The sequence below is a fragment of the Scyliorhinus canicula genome, chromosome 13 (assembly GCF_902713615.1).
Source record: "Scyliorhinus canicula chromosome 13, sScyCan1.1, whole genome shotgun sequence".
NCBI classification, from domain to species: domain Eukaryota; kingdom Metazoa; phylum Chordata; class Chondrichthyes; order Carcharhiniformes; family Scyliorhinidae; genus Scyliorhinus; species Scyliorhinus canicula.
In genome coordinates this window covers 45,945,190-45,962,402 of record NC_052158.1, presented here as the reverse complement: position 1 = coordinate 45,962,402, position 17,213 = coordinate 45,945,190, and the positions used below count along the sequence as shown (strand labels likewise).

The 17,213-nt window shown below is 46.4% G+C and overlaps 3 protein-coding genes across 5 annotated transcripts in view; 2 read left to right on the top strand and 1 right to left on the bottom strand.

Moving 5' to 3' along the window:
• LOC119975587 overlaps positions 1-17,213 on the top strand; it is a 639,245-nt gene that overhangs the window by 200,554 nt on the left and 421,478 nt on the right. The window lies entirely within an intron of this gene.
• The window catches only part of LOC119976646 (zinc finger protein 2-like), a 482,048-nt gene that overhangs the window by 417,656 nt on the left and 47,179 nt on the right, over positions 1-17,213 (bottom strand). The window lies entirely within an intron of this gene.
• On the top strand, positions 3,866-13,261 carry LOC119976666 (zinc finger protein 271-like). 3 transcript variants are annotated; one of them, XR_005462956.1, is made up of 3 exons: positions 3,866-3,883; positions 4,849-7,278; positions 11,988-13,261. XR_005462956.1 is itself a non-coding variant. In XM_038817343.1 (2 exons), exon 2 carries the CDS (start codon positions 5,329-5,331, stop codon positions 6,682-6,684), a length of 1,356 nt encoding a protein of 451 aa, XP_038673271.1. In that variant the 5' UTR covers positions 4,043-4,150; positions 4,849-5,328; the 3' UTR covers positions 6,685-7,424. The 3 variants fall into 3 exon arrangements, 1 of the variants encoding a protein (XP_038673271.1); XR_005462957.1 differs by lacking the exon at positions 11,988-13,261 and adding an exon at positions 11,945-11,963; XM_038817343.1 differs by lacking the exons at positions 3,866-3,883; positions 11,988-13,261 and adding an exon at positions 4,043-4,150 and having other exon boundaries at positions 4,849-7,424.

Below are 17,213 nucleotides of genomic sequence, written 5' to 3'. Positions count from 1 at the left end.
TCGATCCCCCAGCTGGGTCGCTCGGTGGGGCCGCACTACTTACAGAGGTGATGGCTTTGGAACATGAGAAGCAGTTTGCAAAGCACATGGAGTAAGATCCCCTCAACCAGATCTTCTACTACTAATAATAATAATAATTTTTATTGTCACAAGTAGGCTTACATTAACACTGCATTGACGTTACTACGAAAAGCCCCGAGTTGCCACATTCCAACGTCTATTCAGGTACAAAAAGGGAGAATTCAGAATGTCCAGTTCACCTAACAGCACGTCTTTCAGGACCCGTGGGAGGAAACGGAGCACCCGGAGGAAACCCATGCAGACACAGAGAGAAAGTGCAGACTCCACACACACAAACACATAGTGACCCAAGACGGGAATAGAACCTGGGACCCTGGAGCTGTGAAGCAGTAGTGCTACCCACTGTGCTACCATGCCACCCGCACTTTCCAAGAGAAGAGTGCTAGTTGGTTGGCAAGTGGACGGGGCAGAGGCGTTGCCATGGAGAATGCAGCAGAAGAACAGTTGACTCCAGCTTTTCTTCAAATTTATACCAGACTGATTGACTCTGGTCAAGACATTGCCATGGAGAATGAACCAGAGGATGGCTATCCTCCAAGCTTGTTTAGTTGAAAAAGGCACAATACGTTGATATGCTCATTTTTGCAAAGGACGGGGCCTTTGTGTGGACATGTGTGGCACACACGAGCCTGACTGATGATAAAATTGGTTATCAAAGTGGTTCTTAACATATTCAGGACTGTTTAGCAAGTGTTGTCCAATCCTTTGGCAATTTGACCAATCAGTATTGTTCAGCCAGGTTTGAATTTTGTAGCACTCTCCATGGCAACATCTTTGCCAATCAGAATCCACTTGCCAATTAGTTGGCGCGCACTTCTCGTGCAGTGTAAGTTGTTGTTCCCTTTGCTGTTGATCTATTTTGCGTGCTTTGATAGCATATGTCTCTCTTTCAGCAATACTCAAGTTCTGTACTAAACGACTATTTGAACCCTGGTGCATTACAGGATTTTTTTTAGCTACATGAGAAGTTTATAAAAAATTATTTCATGGGATAGGTGTGTGGCTGGTAGGGCCAGCATTTATTGCCCATTCCTAATTGACCTTGAACTGAGTGGCTTGCTAGGCCATTTGCTAGGTTGGGCTAGACTATTTCAGAGGGCACTTAAGAGTCAACCACATTGCTGTCGGTCTGGAATCGCATGTGGGCCAGACCAGGAAAAGAAAGCAGATTTTCTTCCCTAAAGGGCATTCTTGAACCAGATGGGTTTACACTGCACTTGGCAATGGTTCCATGGTCGTCAATCAACTTTAAATTACAGATTTTAAAAATTGAATTCAAGTTCCACCATCTCCTGTGGTGGGATTCGAAACTGGGTCCCCAAAGCATTATCCTGGGTCCAGTCCCACTGCACCAACACCTCTCCTTGAATGTGGATAAACAGAAGGACCTTAGAGTACATGTTCACATATCACTGAAGGTAGATGGACATGCAGATAAAGAGGTAAAGAAAGCATACAAGATTTGGGGATCCTCTATCAGTACCGAGTCTGTAGGTTGTTCCTCACTCCTGGAATCTACCCACTTTTCTCCATCAATTTCACTTCTGACACCAGGGACTTTTATCACCTATCACAGCTTCAGGAATCCAGACACAAAGACAACACTGACACCTGCAGCTCCAACTAGTTACCACTTTAAATCAAATCAAACTTTCAGGCTGCCGGTTTACAGCCTTTGGACTTAACCCCTTAGAAACTGAATCAAATATTATAATTTAGTGTCAGCTGTGGCTTAGTTAGCACTCTCATCTGAGTCAGAAAGTTGTGGGTTCAAGTCTCACTCCAGAGACTTGAGCACTGAGGCTGACACTCCAGTGCAGTACTGAGGGAGCACTGCACTGTCAGAGGTACCATCTTTCAGATGGGTTAAAATAGGCCCTGTCGGCCCTCTCAGGGAATGTAAAAGCTCTCATGACACTAGATTGTATAGCAGGGAGTTATCCCTGATGTCCTGGTCAATATAAACCCTGAAATCAATGTCACAAAAACAGATTATCTGGTAAAATACTGTTTTTGGGACAATGTTTGTCTGCTCGTGTTACTGCAGTGATGTCAGAGTGTGGGTGGAGCTGAGCTCTGGCTCTGTTTTTTAGTTTCACTTTGAGAAACGCTTGGGTGTGTCTTTTTTTTCGGGTTTATTTCAGTGTTGCAGCTGCAGTCAGCCGCAGGAGGTGTAATGTTACTCTCTCTGCCATGTAAAGACTATCTCTTGACCATTTGGCAAATTCAGAGGGATAGCTGTTCTCAGTAGTGAATTTAAACCTGATGTGCTTCTGTTAAAAGTTTTTTTAAAGTCTTATGGATGTTAAAAGGAAAGCTTAAGGATTACTTAGTGTTGTATTCTTTGGGGTTTGTATTTGAATTGATGGTTGCTAAGATGTTCACGTATGTTTTAAAAAGGTTAACTTGTGTTCATAGAATAAACTTTGTTTTGCTTTAAAAAAATACTTTTCCATTTCTGCTGTACCACACCTGTAGAGTGGGCCGTGTGCTCCCCATATCACAATCTATTAAAAGTTGTGGGTCAAGGGCAGCACGGTGGCCTAATGGTTAGCACAGTTGTCTCACAGCGCTGAGGTTCCAGGTTCGATCCCGGCTCTGGGTCACTGTCCGTGTGGAGTTTGCACATTCTCCCCGTGTCTGCGTGGGTTTCGCCCCCACAACCCAAAACTGAGACGACCATAGTGGGCCGGATCGCGAATAACAACGAGTCAGAATACAGGAGGGAGATAGAGAACCTAGTGGAGTGGTGCAGCGACAACAATCTCTCCCTCAATGCCAGCAAAACTAAAGAGCTGGTCATTGACTTCAGGAAGCAAAGTACTGTACACACCCCTGTCAGCATCAACAGGGCCTAGGTGGAGATGGTTAGTAGTTTCAAATTTCTAGGGGTGCACATCACCAAAAATCTCTCCTGGTCCACTCACGTCGACGCTACCACCAGGAAAGCATAACAGCGCCTATACTTCCTCAGGAAACTAAGGAAATGCGACATGTCCACATTAACCCTTACCAACTTTTACAGATGCACCATGAAAGCATCCTATCCAGCAGAGGGCAGCAGAGCGGATATACTTATTGGCTGTTCCGGGGAGATTTGCATACGTGCAGTGCAGTCAGCGTAATTTGAAGGTATACTTGTGGAAGAGACCCGAGGTGTTCGCGTGAAGTCAAGCATCCATCAGAGGGCAGCAGAGCGGAGCTACTGATTGGTTGTTCTGGGGGGATTGTCACCCCAGAGGCCTCTCCCAGCTACCTCCCCCTCCCCCTCTGCCTCTCCCACCCAGGCCACCAGCCTGTACTCTCTCTGCTGCTCTTCTGTCTGCTGTGTCTCTCCCACATATGCCCCACTCTCCTATCTCTATGTGCATGTGGTGATTCCACTTCTGGACGTCACTGCTGCCTTGGATGCCTTTTCTGATCTGATGTCAAACACATCCGAGGTTACACATCCCACACTGATGTCAGTTTGGAAGCCTCCGAGGGTGAAGAATGCTGTTCCCACATTAGAAATCTCTGTCAAATGTTTACCAGGGGAACTGAGACAGCAGCTGCAATAAGTGAGATTTTATTCAGATGGAACAATGACCGGTTTAAATCCCCACCTGAGCTGCTGCTCAAAGTCGCCTCTGTTTCCCCGGTCAGTTTCCCAAACTTCAGGAAACTCCTGTTACTGCAGAAATATTTGGATTGTCTGTGAGAGACGTCAATCAGAGAGCCCACCCACTCTGCCCATTCTCTCCTCTTCCTCTACCACAGCTGCTTCACTTCCTGTAGGGACTCAAAACCAAGTCAGGAGATGGTGAGTGAAGGAGCACAATTTACAATCATTACATTGCACAATATCCACACTAATGTTCAGGCAGTCTGACTATCCTGTGGGTAATCAGCTGTGGAAATGCCTCTTATGCTGTGTGAGAAGATCCAGCTCAGAGACCTGTTTACTCGGTGCTTTGTGCTGAGCTGTTTGATTGGCTGTGTGTTGGATATTGAGGGTGTTTATTGGAAACATTTCCCTTCTGATTTACAGACTGGGTTTTGTTGATGGGTCATTGCTGAATATGAGAAGGTGAGGTGTAATTATCTGGGAGGGGCAGAGACACATTTGTTGAAGTGTATTTTAAAGTCTTTAAAGATTTTACCTGAAGGCCTCGGCCTTTCCTAAAAGCCTGGGTTTGGATTTGATAGTTTTGTCCAGTGCTGTGTGTGAGCTGAATTTGGGATGTACAGTCTGAGTGAGTGCAGTGTATCTAATTTCCCAGGATAATCCAGAACCCTTTAATCAGCGACACTGAAGCAATATTTTCCTGAGCTTCCAGCACTTCATGTCTAGTGTATTTTTCTTCAATTTATTTGGGAATACGAGAAAATTTCAAAATCGCCATTGCTGAGTATTTTTATATTAAACACATACTCCAAGGGTAAAACTAGCCTTCGCCAGCATAAATCGAGTTCATCGTGACTTGTTAGCCCATTTTCTATTTTGCCCGATGATCTTTTCCATTGTCCTGGGAAGATGGAGATCTGGGCAGGGGAAAGAGAGTAGTCTCATTTTTCTGCTCCTGGTCACTATCCAGTATCCCAACTGGAAAAAGAGGGTGTGTGACAGACAAGTGAGGAAAAAGAAAATACTTGCATTTGATCCCCACACGGGGGAACAGCAGACTGGCACACACTGTGGAACAATCTCGAACCGAGGAGTCAGCCCCTTTAGTAAAGGAAGAGAGGCAATTGGAGGAATTGATGTTTCCTTTTCCTGTTTTACAGAACGATTGCACCGTACTACACCAGAGAATACAGAGCGGATAGACACTGCAGATAGATCCTGACCATCACCCAAGGAACAGTTACACAACTGTGATTAGCCATCCAGTCCCTTCACAGCATTGGTCAACACAGAGAAGGTTGGGCAATGAAACCATCATCTGGAAATTGGTCGGGTCGGGGAGCTTTGACATATCATCAGATCTGAAACTTGTCAGTGGTGTGGAACCTTCCATCAGAACCAACCTTTCTGAAGGTTCGGCTGTGGGCAGTCGGTCAGAGTGAGGCTGGGAAGAAGTGTGAGTGAGTTCCTAGTCCAGTGAGAGCTTCAACCATTGATCGAGCCTCATGAACCACTGACTCATTCCTACAGGTGAGAGGCTTTTCAAGTTTCAGGTGTGTGAAGAGGGGTCCAATGACTCATAAGGTTTCCTTGCACACAAGGTGAATCGTAACAACCAGTGCCAAGACAAGGGCAGCCACATGGAAGAGAAACAATTGAAATGTGAGGTGTGCAATAAAGCTTTTGTGGGCACTATTAAACTCCTGAGACACCAGAAGATTCACACGGCAGAGAAGCGATTTACGTGCAAGGTGTGTGACAAATCTTTCTCTCAGTCATCGCATCTACTGGAGCATCAGAGGATTCACACCGGTGAGAAACCATTCACATGCAAGGTATGCAATAAGTCTTTCTCAAGGTTATCGAACCTCTGCACACACCAACGCATTCACCAAGGAGAGAGACCATTCACATGCGAGGTATGCCACAAGACATTCTCATGGTCCTCGGCCCTCCGGGTACACCAACGTGTTCACACAGGGGAGAGACCATTCACATGTGAGGTGTGTGACAAATCATTTTTGCAGTCATCACACCTCCTGAATCACCAACGCATTCACATCAGGGAGAAACGATTCACCGGCAAGGTGAGTGACAAATCGCAGTCACTGGACATTTGTGTGCACCGAAGCATTGACAACAGGGCGAAACCATTCAAGTGTGAAGTGTGCGGCAAACCTTTCTTAGAATCATCGACCCTCCGCACACACCAACGCATTCACACAGGAGAGAAACCATTCACGTGTGAGGTGTGCAATAAATCATTCTCGCAGTCTTCGAACCTCCGTGTCCACCAACAGATTCACACAGGGAAGAAACCATTCAAATGTGAGGTGTGTGACAAATCATTCTCGCATTTATCGAAGCTGCTGTTCCATCAGACAATCCACACCGGGAAGAAGCTGTTCAAATGTGATGTGTGCGGCAAATCGTTCTCACGGTCCCGGAACCTCTGTGTGCACAAACGCATTCACACTGGGGAGCGACCGTTCAAGTGTAAGACATGTGGAAAGGCTTTCACGCAGTCACCGAGCCTCCACAACCACCAACGCATTCACACGGGGGAGAAACCATTCACATGTGAGGTATGTGACAAATCATTCTCACGGTCAACAGAGCTGCGTGTCCACCAAAGCATTCACACTGGGGAGAGACCGTTCAAATGTGGGGTGTGTGACAAAGCCTTCAGGCAGTTAGCGAAACTCTTGGTTCATCAAAGGATCCACACGGGGGAGAAACCGTTCACGTGTGAGGTGTGTGACAAATCATTCTCTCAGTCATCAAGCCTCCGCAGCCACCAACGCATTCACACTGGAGAGAAACCGTTTATGTGTGAGGTTTGTGATAAAGCTTTTGCCATGTCTTCAGCCCTACTGATACACCAGAGGATGCACACGGGGGAGAAACCCTTTAGGTGTGAGGTTTGTAACAAGGCGTTCACTCGCTCTTCTATTCTCCTGAGGCACCGGATGATTCACACAGAGGAGAACCATTGATGCATGAGATGTGCAACAAATCATTCTTACAATCGGTCAACGTGAGGCTGGGAAGAAGTGTGATTGGGCTCCAAGAGTGGGGACAGCTTCAATCATTCATCGAGTCTTATGAACCACTGACTCATTCCTACAGATAAGAGGCAGTTCAAGGGTACGGAGGGCTCTACAGGCTCATACAGTCTCTTTCTAGCACACAAGTAACATGTATTACAGAATTGAAAACACAAGGGCAGCTTCATGGAAGAGAAACCGTTGAAGTGTGAGGTCTGCGATCAAACCTTCGCACATTCATCAACACTTGTGAAACACCGACGTATTCACACCGGGGAAAAGCTGTTCAAGTGTGAGATGTGTGACAAATGCTTTGCACAATCATTGGGCCTGATGTATGATCGATACGTTCACACGGGAGAAACCTTTTACGTGTGAGGCGTGTGAGAAATCATTCTCACATTCATCTCTCTTTCGAAGGCATCAACGTGTGCACACTGGGGAGAAACTGTTCCAAGTATGAGGTGTGTGACAAAGCCTTCACAAACTCATCAATGCTCCTGAATCATCAACGCATTCACTCGGGGGATAAACCATTCAAATGTGAGGGTAACAGGACATTTGAACGATTATTTTAAAAAAAAATAATTTTATTCTCCTTTTTCATATTTTCTCCCGAATTTCCACCCACCAACAACAAACAATAATCAGCAACAAATATGTCAATCCCCATAACAATAACAACGATCCCATCCTCCCACCAACCCCCAAACATCAGCCCGCATGTTTACATAAACAAATGACAAAAAGGAATCAGGGATTACCCATAATCATCCTTAATATACACAGCCCCCCTCCCACCAAGCATCCCCGCCCCCCCCCCCCAACTAATGTTCGATGTTATCCAGTTCTTGAAAGTGGATAATGAACAGTGCCCATGACTTCGAGAACACCTCCGAGCTCCCCCTCAGTTCGAACTTAACCTTCTCAAGAGTCAAGAATTCCAACAGGTCCGCCCGCCACGCCAGGGCACAGGGTGGAGAGGCTGCTCTCCACCCCAGCAGGATCCGCCTTCGGGCGATCAACGAGGCGAAGGCTATGATATCTGCCTCCGCACCCGTTTCCAACCCTGGCTGGTCCGACACCCCGAATATGGCCTCCTGGGGACCCGGGTCTAGTTTCACGCACACTACCTTGGAAATTACCCAAAAAACCTCCTTCCAGTACTCCCCTAGCTTTGGACAGGACCAAAACATATGAACGTGATCAGGCCCCCCCACCCGGCAATTTTCACACATCTTCTACTTCTTCAAAAAATCGGCTCATCCTCGCCCTCGTGAGGTGCTCTCTATATACCACCTTCAGCTGTATCAGCCCCAACCTCGCACACGAGGTGGAGGCATTCACTCTCCGGAGCACCTCACACCAGACCCCCTCCTCCATAACCTCTCCCAACTCTTCCTCCCACTTTGCTTTGATCCCTTGCAGTGGTGCCTTATCCTCTTCCAAAATAGCTCCGTACACCACTGACGGTGCCCCCTCCTCCAGTCCCCTTGTCGTCAGCACCTCCTCCAGCAATGTGGAGGCTGGTTCCTCCGGGAAACTCTATCTCCTTCCTGGCAAAGTCCCGAACCTGCATATACCTAAACACTTCTCCCTGCTCCAGCCCATACTTCGCTTCCAGCTCCCTCAATCCTGCAAACCGTCCCCAAGAAACAAATCTTTTAGCGTCTTAATCCCCTTCTCTTCCCCTTTCTGAAAACTTCCATCCCACCTCCCTGGACAAATCTGTGGTTCCCCCGAATCAGCATTTCCCTTGACCTGCCCCCAACCCGAAGTGTTGGCGAAACTGCCTCCAGCTTTTCAATGAAGCTATTGTTACCGGACTCCCTGAGTATTTCCCCGGAGCTATCTGGAGCGTCGCCGTTGCTACTGCTTTCAGCCTCGACCCCCTGCACAAACTCTCCTCCATTCTGACCCACTGGGAATCAACCCCTCTCCGCCCAGTAGTAGTACATCAGGTTCGGGAGACCCAAACCCCCTGCCTGCCTTCCCCTCTGTAGCAGCACCTTCCTCACTCTGGCCACCTTCCCTCCCCATATGAACGAGGTAACCCTTCCCTCAATCTCCCTGAAAAAAGACTTTGGCAGGAAAATCGTTAGGCATTGAAAAATAAACAGAAATCGCGGCAACACATTAATTTTAACCGCCTGTACCCGACTCGCCAGTGACAGAGGGAGACCATCCCATCTTGCCAGATCGGCTTTCACTCTCCCCACCAAACTAGTCATGTTGTACCTGCGAAGCCTCCCCCACTCCCGGGCAACCTGCATCCCCAGATACCTAAAGTGAGTTCCTGCCCTACGGAATGGCAGCCCCCCCACTCCTGCCCCCACCCCCGGCCGAGACACCACAAAATACTCACTCTTGTCCAGGTTCAGCTTGTACCCCGAGAAAGACCCAAATACTCGCAGTAGCTCCAATATTCCTCCTATCAACGCACTAGGTTCCGACACATACAGCAGCAAGTCGTCGGCATATAAGGACACCCTATGCTCTATCCCCCCCCCCAAACTATTCATTTCCATGCTCCCGAACTTAATGCGATGGCCAACGGCTCAATCACAAGTGCAAACAGCAGGGGGGACATAGGACATCCCTGTCTTGTCCCACGGATGGCTTTGACCTGTACAACCGCTTGTAAAACTCCTCAAAAACCTTGTTAATCAGCTCCGGAGCCACCACCAACTTCCCTGCCCTACCCCTTACCTGAAGAATTTCCCTTGCCGCTGCCTCCCTCCTGCTAACCTGTTATCTCCAAGTTCATAAACTGCACCCCTTGCTCGTCTCAGTTGGCGCTCCGCCTTCCTGGTGGACAGTCGGTCGAAGCTCACCTGTCGTTCCTTCCTCTTTTTCAGCTTCGCTGGGTTCCCATCTTCTGCATAACTCCTATCTACCTCCAACATCTCATCTATTCCCCTCTGCTGCTCCAACCGCTTCTCTTTGTCCACCCTGGCCTGAAACAAAATTACCTCACCCCTCACCCTTTAGAGTCTCCCAGACGACTGCCTTTGTCACCTTACCCGTACAGTTGAAACCTACATATTCCTTAATTACCTTTTCAATTTTCTCACAGAGCAATTGGTTTCCCAAAAGCCATCCAGTTTCCATCCCGGTCTCTGCACTACCCCCTTCTGCAGCACCATATCCACCCAATGCGGAGCGTGATCTGGCACTGCAATTGCAGAATATTCCGACCCCTTGACTCCAGTCAGCAAAGCCTTTCTCACCACAAAAAAGTCGATCCGCGAGTATACCCTATGGACTGCTGAGAAAAACGAGTACTCCCGTTCCCTTGGGTGCAGGAACCTCCAAGGGTCCACCCCTCCCATTTCCACCATTAGCCACACAATCAGCTGATGTGTGTCCAAGTCGGGAATGGCCCCAAACACCTTCTTCGCGAATCCCACATCATCCCAGTTGGGACCGTATACACTTACCAGCGCCACTAATCTCCCGTCCAGCGTCCCGGCCACAGTCACATATCTACCCCCCTGATCTGTCACCACCTTCTCCATCTGGAAGCGTACCCTTTTGCTGGCCAACACTGCTACCCCTCGAGTCCTTCCATCAAATCCAGAGTGAAACACTTGGCTAACCCAGCCCTTTTTAAGTCTCACTTGGTCCTTCACCCTCAAGTGAGTCTCCTGCAGCATTGCCACATCGGCTTTCAAACTTTTAAGATGCGCAAGCACCCTTGACCTCTTGACCGGACCTCCTAGCCCTCTCACTTTCCATGTGACTATCCTTACTGGGGGTCTCTCACCCCCCCCCCACCTTTCATATCCACCATCAACATACCACCGGGCCCTGTCCCATAAGCCTGACACGCCCCTGTCCATTGTTAACATCTAACCCTTTCCTCCCCCTCCCAAGAACCCCCCCTACATTTTCCCCTGAAACAACATCTCCCAACATCAATCCCTCCCCCCCCTCGTTGCCTCGTAGGCCCATTGAAGCCTGCCATCCAGGCTCCAACATCCGCAGCCCTCCTCTCACCTCACCTCCGTTCACTAGCTCACTTTAGTTAGCTAGCGCAAGTGGCTCCGCCCGCCAAGACATATCGTCCCCTTCCACCCAGTCCCAGAGAAAGAAACAACAAAACAAACCCAACAATCCAACCCATACAATTCACTAACATAACATTTAACCGTCGCAACACTGAGCGCCCATCAACCCACCATTAACTTGAACTCTGTAACAATGAAAAGAGAAGTAAATTACAATACAAATCCGTAAAAAGAAAGTTGTAACATTTATACATTTTCCAGCTGCTCAAACACAGTCCACAGTCTCTCTTCCAGCTCCGCTCTTCATGTCTGTCCCAAGCCTTCTGCCTTCACGAACGCCTCAGCCGCATCCGCTGTCTCAAAATAAAAGTCTTTGGCGTTATACGTTACCCTCAACTTCGCCAGGTACACCATACCAAATCGCACCCCCTTCTTGTACAATGCCGTCTTCACTCGCCCAAACGCCGCTCGTCTTTTTGCCAACTCCACCATCAAGTTCTGGTAGATCCGAACCGCAGTACCATCTCACAGCACCTCCCGCTTCTGCTTCACCCAGCTTCATACCTTTTCCTTCATGCAAAACTTATGGAAGCAGATAATTACTGCCCTTGGCGGCTCGTTCACTTTGGGCTTCGGCCTTAATGACCGATGAGCTCGGTCTAGCTCATACCGGGAGGGGTTCTCACCCTCCCCCATCAGCTCCGCCAACTTCTTGGCAAAGTATTGTGTTGGCCTTGGGCCCTCTGTCCCTGCGGGAAAGCCCACAATTCTCAAATTGTGCCGCCTTGAGCGGTTCTCCAAGTCTTCAAGCTTTGCGCGGAGTCCTCTGTTAACCTCAACCACCCTCCGCAGCTCGTCCCCCATCGAGGTGACCTGGTCGCTGTGTCGTGACACGGCCTCCTCCACTTCCTTCATCTTCTTGCCCTGCTCTCTCACCTCGGATTCCGCCATCCTGTCAGCACTTTTGCTCGTCTTCTCCTTCAGCGGCGAACCCGCGTTTTCTCCTTTCTTCGACGCTGCTCTTCGCATCCTTTAGCGGCTTATTGTTTTTTATTTTCTTTCTTTTCTCCTCTCTCCCCTTTCACCCTCCTGTCCTTCATCAATCTGAATTATTCTTTTTTTTGAAAAAAGGGGAGAGAAAAAAAAACTCTCACTAAACTTCCTTAAACCTTCTTTCTTTCTCCTCTGCATGCCCCCAGAGCTCCCCTGGGACCGGACTTCAGCTTTCTTTCTTCATCCTAGGTGGGAGCCATCCGATGTGGGACACCCTACCTACATCGTGCCCTGGCCTCGGGCCTGCCGCCTCGGCCTCCTCGGAGCTCCGCCTGCGCTGCTCCGACCTCCACGCCGCGCTGGGCCCAGCGCCGCAGCCCCCGACACCCGCGCGGGGTTCTTCGCCGGTTTTTAATTCGCTGGCTACTCGTGACGCCCCCAAAGGCCGACGATAGTCAGGGGTGCGTGAAGGCGCGAGGATTTCCCTGAAATCGCCGCGAATCGTGGCCACCGGCGGGAGCTCTTCTCGCTGCGGCCGCCCTGCTCGCCCACGCCACCGGAAGTCCATTTGGACGATTATTGACCCTGGTGAATCACCCATCCGTTCACACTGGGGAGATGGCCAAGTGTGAAGTGTGCAACCAAATATTCGTAAGCACATCCACCACTAAACACTAACACATCCACAATGAGGAAAAGATCTTCCAGTGTGAAGTGTGTGATAGAGACATCACAAGCTCATTGAACTTCATCAGAGAATCCATGCAGGATCCATCCATCCATCCATCCCTTCAAGCGTGGGATTTCCAAAAAAGATTTTGTGATGTCTTCAACTCTTCTGCAACATCAGATGATTTACAAAGGAGAGAAATTCTTCAGATGCAATTTTGTGACAAGACTTTCACCCCCTCCGCTCTCCTGAAGCACGAGCAGATTCAAACTAGAGAGAAATAATTCACACGCGAAGTGTGTGACCAGGCTTTCACACAGACAGTGTACCTCCTGGTCCATCAATGCGGTGACACAGGGGACAAACCCTATCAGTGTGAGTTCTTTAATAAAGCGATCAGAGAGTTGTTGGCATTTTAAAGAAACTTCTGTCTATAGTATTCTGAGAGAGGTTCCCTTGATATGTGTGTATTAATAACGTGTGCCAGCTCTAAGAAGTGGGCTTGGGGTAGAGTCGGACCCTGCTTTAGTTGGTGACGTGAATTACAGACAGATTCTCTTCAGGTGGTGATGGGTGTTTGACAAATATCATGGGTAATGTTTGTACTCTCCTGTCTGGGAGGACTACCATCCTGAGTATGGTGAGGGGGTGGGGGTGAGTCTCTACAAACCTGAACTCTTTAAAACTCTTCCAAATTCATTTTCATGATCTGGGAAAGATCTTGAGTCACTTTCAAATTCTTTGTTGTTTTGGTTGATTTGAAGTTTGATGTAACCTGAATATTGAGTTTGTCTGCTGTTTCATCAATCTGTACAGATTTATAACTCACAATAAATTTGCTTTTTAGAAATTCTCCCTGTTTTGTCAGCATGGTGTGTTCCCACAGGCTGAACCACTCAGGAGCCGAGAGTCCTGTACACAATGGGCTGAATTCTCCGGTTCCCCAGCTGTGTGTTTCCCGGCAGTGTGCCATTTACTGGTGGCAGGACTCTCTGTTCCCGCCACTTGTCAGTTATGATTTCCCATTGTAACCACCCACACCACTGGGGAAACCCGTGGGCGGGGGTAGGCTGCTGTGGGAACAAAACATCCAGATGGCGGAGAATTCCGGCAAGTTGGTCAATGTCACTGTGGCTGGTATACTTTCTCCATCAATGGGTTTAGAATTTCCAGTTCACGGAAAATATAACGTTTTCTAGAAAGAAAATCTTGCACTTTATATCAACTTCACAAACTCACACGGTCTAAAAGCACTTTACAGCCAATGAAATGCTCTCTGGTGAAGTCACTGTGTTAATGTAGAAAATATGGCAGTAAATTATTGCACAGCCAGCTCCCACAAACAGCAATGTGATAATGACCATATCATCTGTTTTTGTGATGTTGATTGCAGAATCTATATTGACCAGGACATCAGGGATAACTCCCCTGCTCTTATACAATGTAGTGTTATGGGATCTTTTACATTCCCTGAGAGGGCAAACAGGGCCTTGCTTTAACTGATCTGAAAGATGGTACCTCTGACAGTGCAGTGCTCCATCAGTACTCAGTGCTCAAGACTCTGGAGTTAGACTTGAACCCACAACCTTCTGACTCAGAGACGAGAGAGCTAACTGAACCACGGTTGACAGTAACTTATAATATTTCTGTTATATTAGATTCAGTTTCTGAGAGGTTCAGCTCCAACGCTGTGTCCAGATGCTTTTCCCCTTGTAAACTGGCAGCCTGAAAGTTTGATTTAAAGTTTGAACAAGTTGGAGCTGCAGGTGCCAGTGTTGTCTTTGTGTCTGGGTTCCTGAAGCTGTGAAAGGTGATAAAGTCCCTGGTGTCAGCTGGAATGGACATTTTATGGGATTGGCTTCAATCAGTGCTGCTGATTAACCATTCTGCTGCCATTCACTCATGATGTTCTACTGTTAAGACACAGTTCAAACAATCTATCAGGAACAAAACTCAAGGAATAACCCACTCTTCCCAGGATAGCTTAGTGCTGGTTTTAATGAGGTTTTTCAACTTGTTTTCAAATTCCTCCATGGCCTCGCCCCTCCAAATCTCTAGAGTCTCTTCCATCCCTGAGTACTGGAGTATTGTCAATCACAAATAATTCCTCAGGCTTTGGGCTCCCTGTACAAACCCCACCCACCATCTATTGAAACACAAAGATGTAAAATGAGTGAAGAAATTATTCTGTCGATGTTTACACACTTCATTGATCATGAAGTCAATCAGATCACAATGTCCCTTGCGAAAATAAAACTGTTTCAATTGGTCGTACACAATATTTTAAAATGTTTGCTTCAGCAAAAACCCTTGACAAATACACAGGAATCACAAGGGCACAGGTTGTGGCCGAGAGTTTACACCAGTTTGTGTCAGTTTTATGAGCATAATTTGGCTGAAATTGAATTTAAATTCTAAGTTACGTCAACCATAGATTGACGACTCATTATCTTTAATGCTGGTTTATTAAACATCACCCAGGAAGCTGGTACCAACCACAGAAATGACCACGGCCCCAGATGGGAATAATGTGAATGGTGAGTTTCTGCCGATTGCGCCTGCTTGAGACGGCTCTTCAAATTACACTCAAGAATTTTGGGTGTTCAGGCACCAACAGTCAGTCATATTCATGACTCTAGTCTACAGGCCACGCCCAGAAAACATTTCAGCAAGCTACAGGCCCACAGATAATAGTTTATTCCAGTATGTCGCAGAAACAAGATAAATGGTTAAACTAGTTTAATATAATCAAGCTTTGACTAAGTCATCCAGACTCAAAATGTTAGCTCCCTTCTCTTTCCATAGATGCTGTCAGACCTGCTGAGATTGTCCAGTATTTTCCAGTAGTTTTTGTTAATATAATAATTACATGAATATTTTATGGAGTCTCTGCCTTTTTTCCATTTATGGCAGTAATAAAATGGTAAATTTTCTCTCTGTTCCTTTTATCTTTATTTTTTTAAATCTTTTTATTGACTCCTTTTATCTTTATAATGCTGGAGGTGGTGAGAGGGGAGGAGAGATAGATTCAGTTTGAAAGCCTCTGAGGATGAAGAATGCTATCCCCATATGAGAAATTTCTGTCAAACATTTATTGCTGCTGCAATAAGTGAGTTTTACTCAGATGGAACAATGACAGGTTTAATTCCCCACCTGATCTGCTGCTCAAACTATCCTTGTTTTCGAATACTAATAACGCATGATGTTTTCAGTATCTCATATTTTAAGCTGGATTGGCTAGAATCTTCAGTTGTACTTATTTACATTTTGGTAAGAACATTCCTAACGGGCTGGTTTAACACAGTGGACTTAAACAGCTGGCTTGTAATGCAGAACAAGGCAGCAGCGTGGGTTCAATTCCCGTACCAGCCTCACCGAACAGGCACCAAAATGTGGCGGCTAGGGGCTTTACACAATAACTTCACTGAAGCCTACTTGTGACAATAAGCGATTATTATTATTAACGTGCACTACATCACATGTCAGGTAGAATATCTAAATAGTGCCACAAGTATACTCAGTGCTGGGAAGCCTTAAGTTGGGGAGGGTGGTGCATGAAAGTTGTACTATCTAACACTTAGGATAAATGTGATTTCCTGTTATCTCCTTCATGCTTGGTCTAATATTTATTTTAATGAATATTTAGTTTCTGAGAAAAATAAACAACAGGCAGTTCTATTATTTTATCGTCTTCCTGCAACAGTACAGGACCAACATCCACATCAATTGCCACCTTAAATTGCTTCGCATAATTAGGTGTTGTCAACACTGGTGCAGTGGTTAACAGTTTTCTGATTGTCTAATGCCCCTTGACATGCTTACATCCAAATTTTCTGTGCTTTTTCAGAATTTCAGTTGGTGGAGCAAGCCTCCTGCTAAAATCTGGTTTGAATTATCAATTGAAACCACTCGTTCTCAGAAATCTCAGAACTCCTATCCTCGTTGATAATATTGGAAGCTCCCCAATAGCTTTCGTTTTCACGTTCTGTCGGGCCATCTGACTATGACCAATGATACGGCCTAAGAATGTGACTCGAGCTTATGCAAATTCAGTTTTAGCCAAGTTCACCACCAATCCAACCTCCTGTAGTCAATTGAACAATTCCTTTCAATATTCCAAATGTTCCTTCCACGTTTGACTGAACACCACTAAATCATCAATGTACACTGCAGAATTGTTTAGCCGAGGAATGACCTTGTTCGTTAATCTTTGGAATGTTGCTGGTGCATTCTTCATTCCGAATTACAGAACTTTAAACTGATGCAGACCATTTGGTATCACAAAAGCTGAAACTTCCTCTGCCCTGTCAGATAAAGGTACTTGCCAGTATCCTTTAAGTAATTTAAGTTTGGAAATAAAATTAATTTCTCACATCTTTTCAACAGTCTTCCAAACGAGGAGTAGGATACAAATCTAACTTTGTAACGATGTTGACTTTTCTATAGTCACACACAATCGTGTTCCATTGGTATGATCAAAATAGGTGAGCTCCAATCACTGCAACTTTGATGATATCATTCTTAAGCATGTTTTCAATCTGTTTTCAAGCAATGCTTTCATTTCTGCGGCTTGTCTAGCTGTTTTAGCTCTTTGCTCTTCCTTTTGAGTTCTCACTACTGCAGGAAGTGAATCTTTAAAGTCCTCCAAAATAATTATTTCCCCAAGAGCGTCATTTGGTATATTTTTAATGCTCTTATCCATCTATCAAAATTATTTTGTTTAATTCTTTTGAATTCTGTATATGACTGACATGAGATTTCTAAGCTTTTGTTTCTATGCTTCTGGCACTAGTTCAAATGCACTT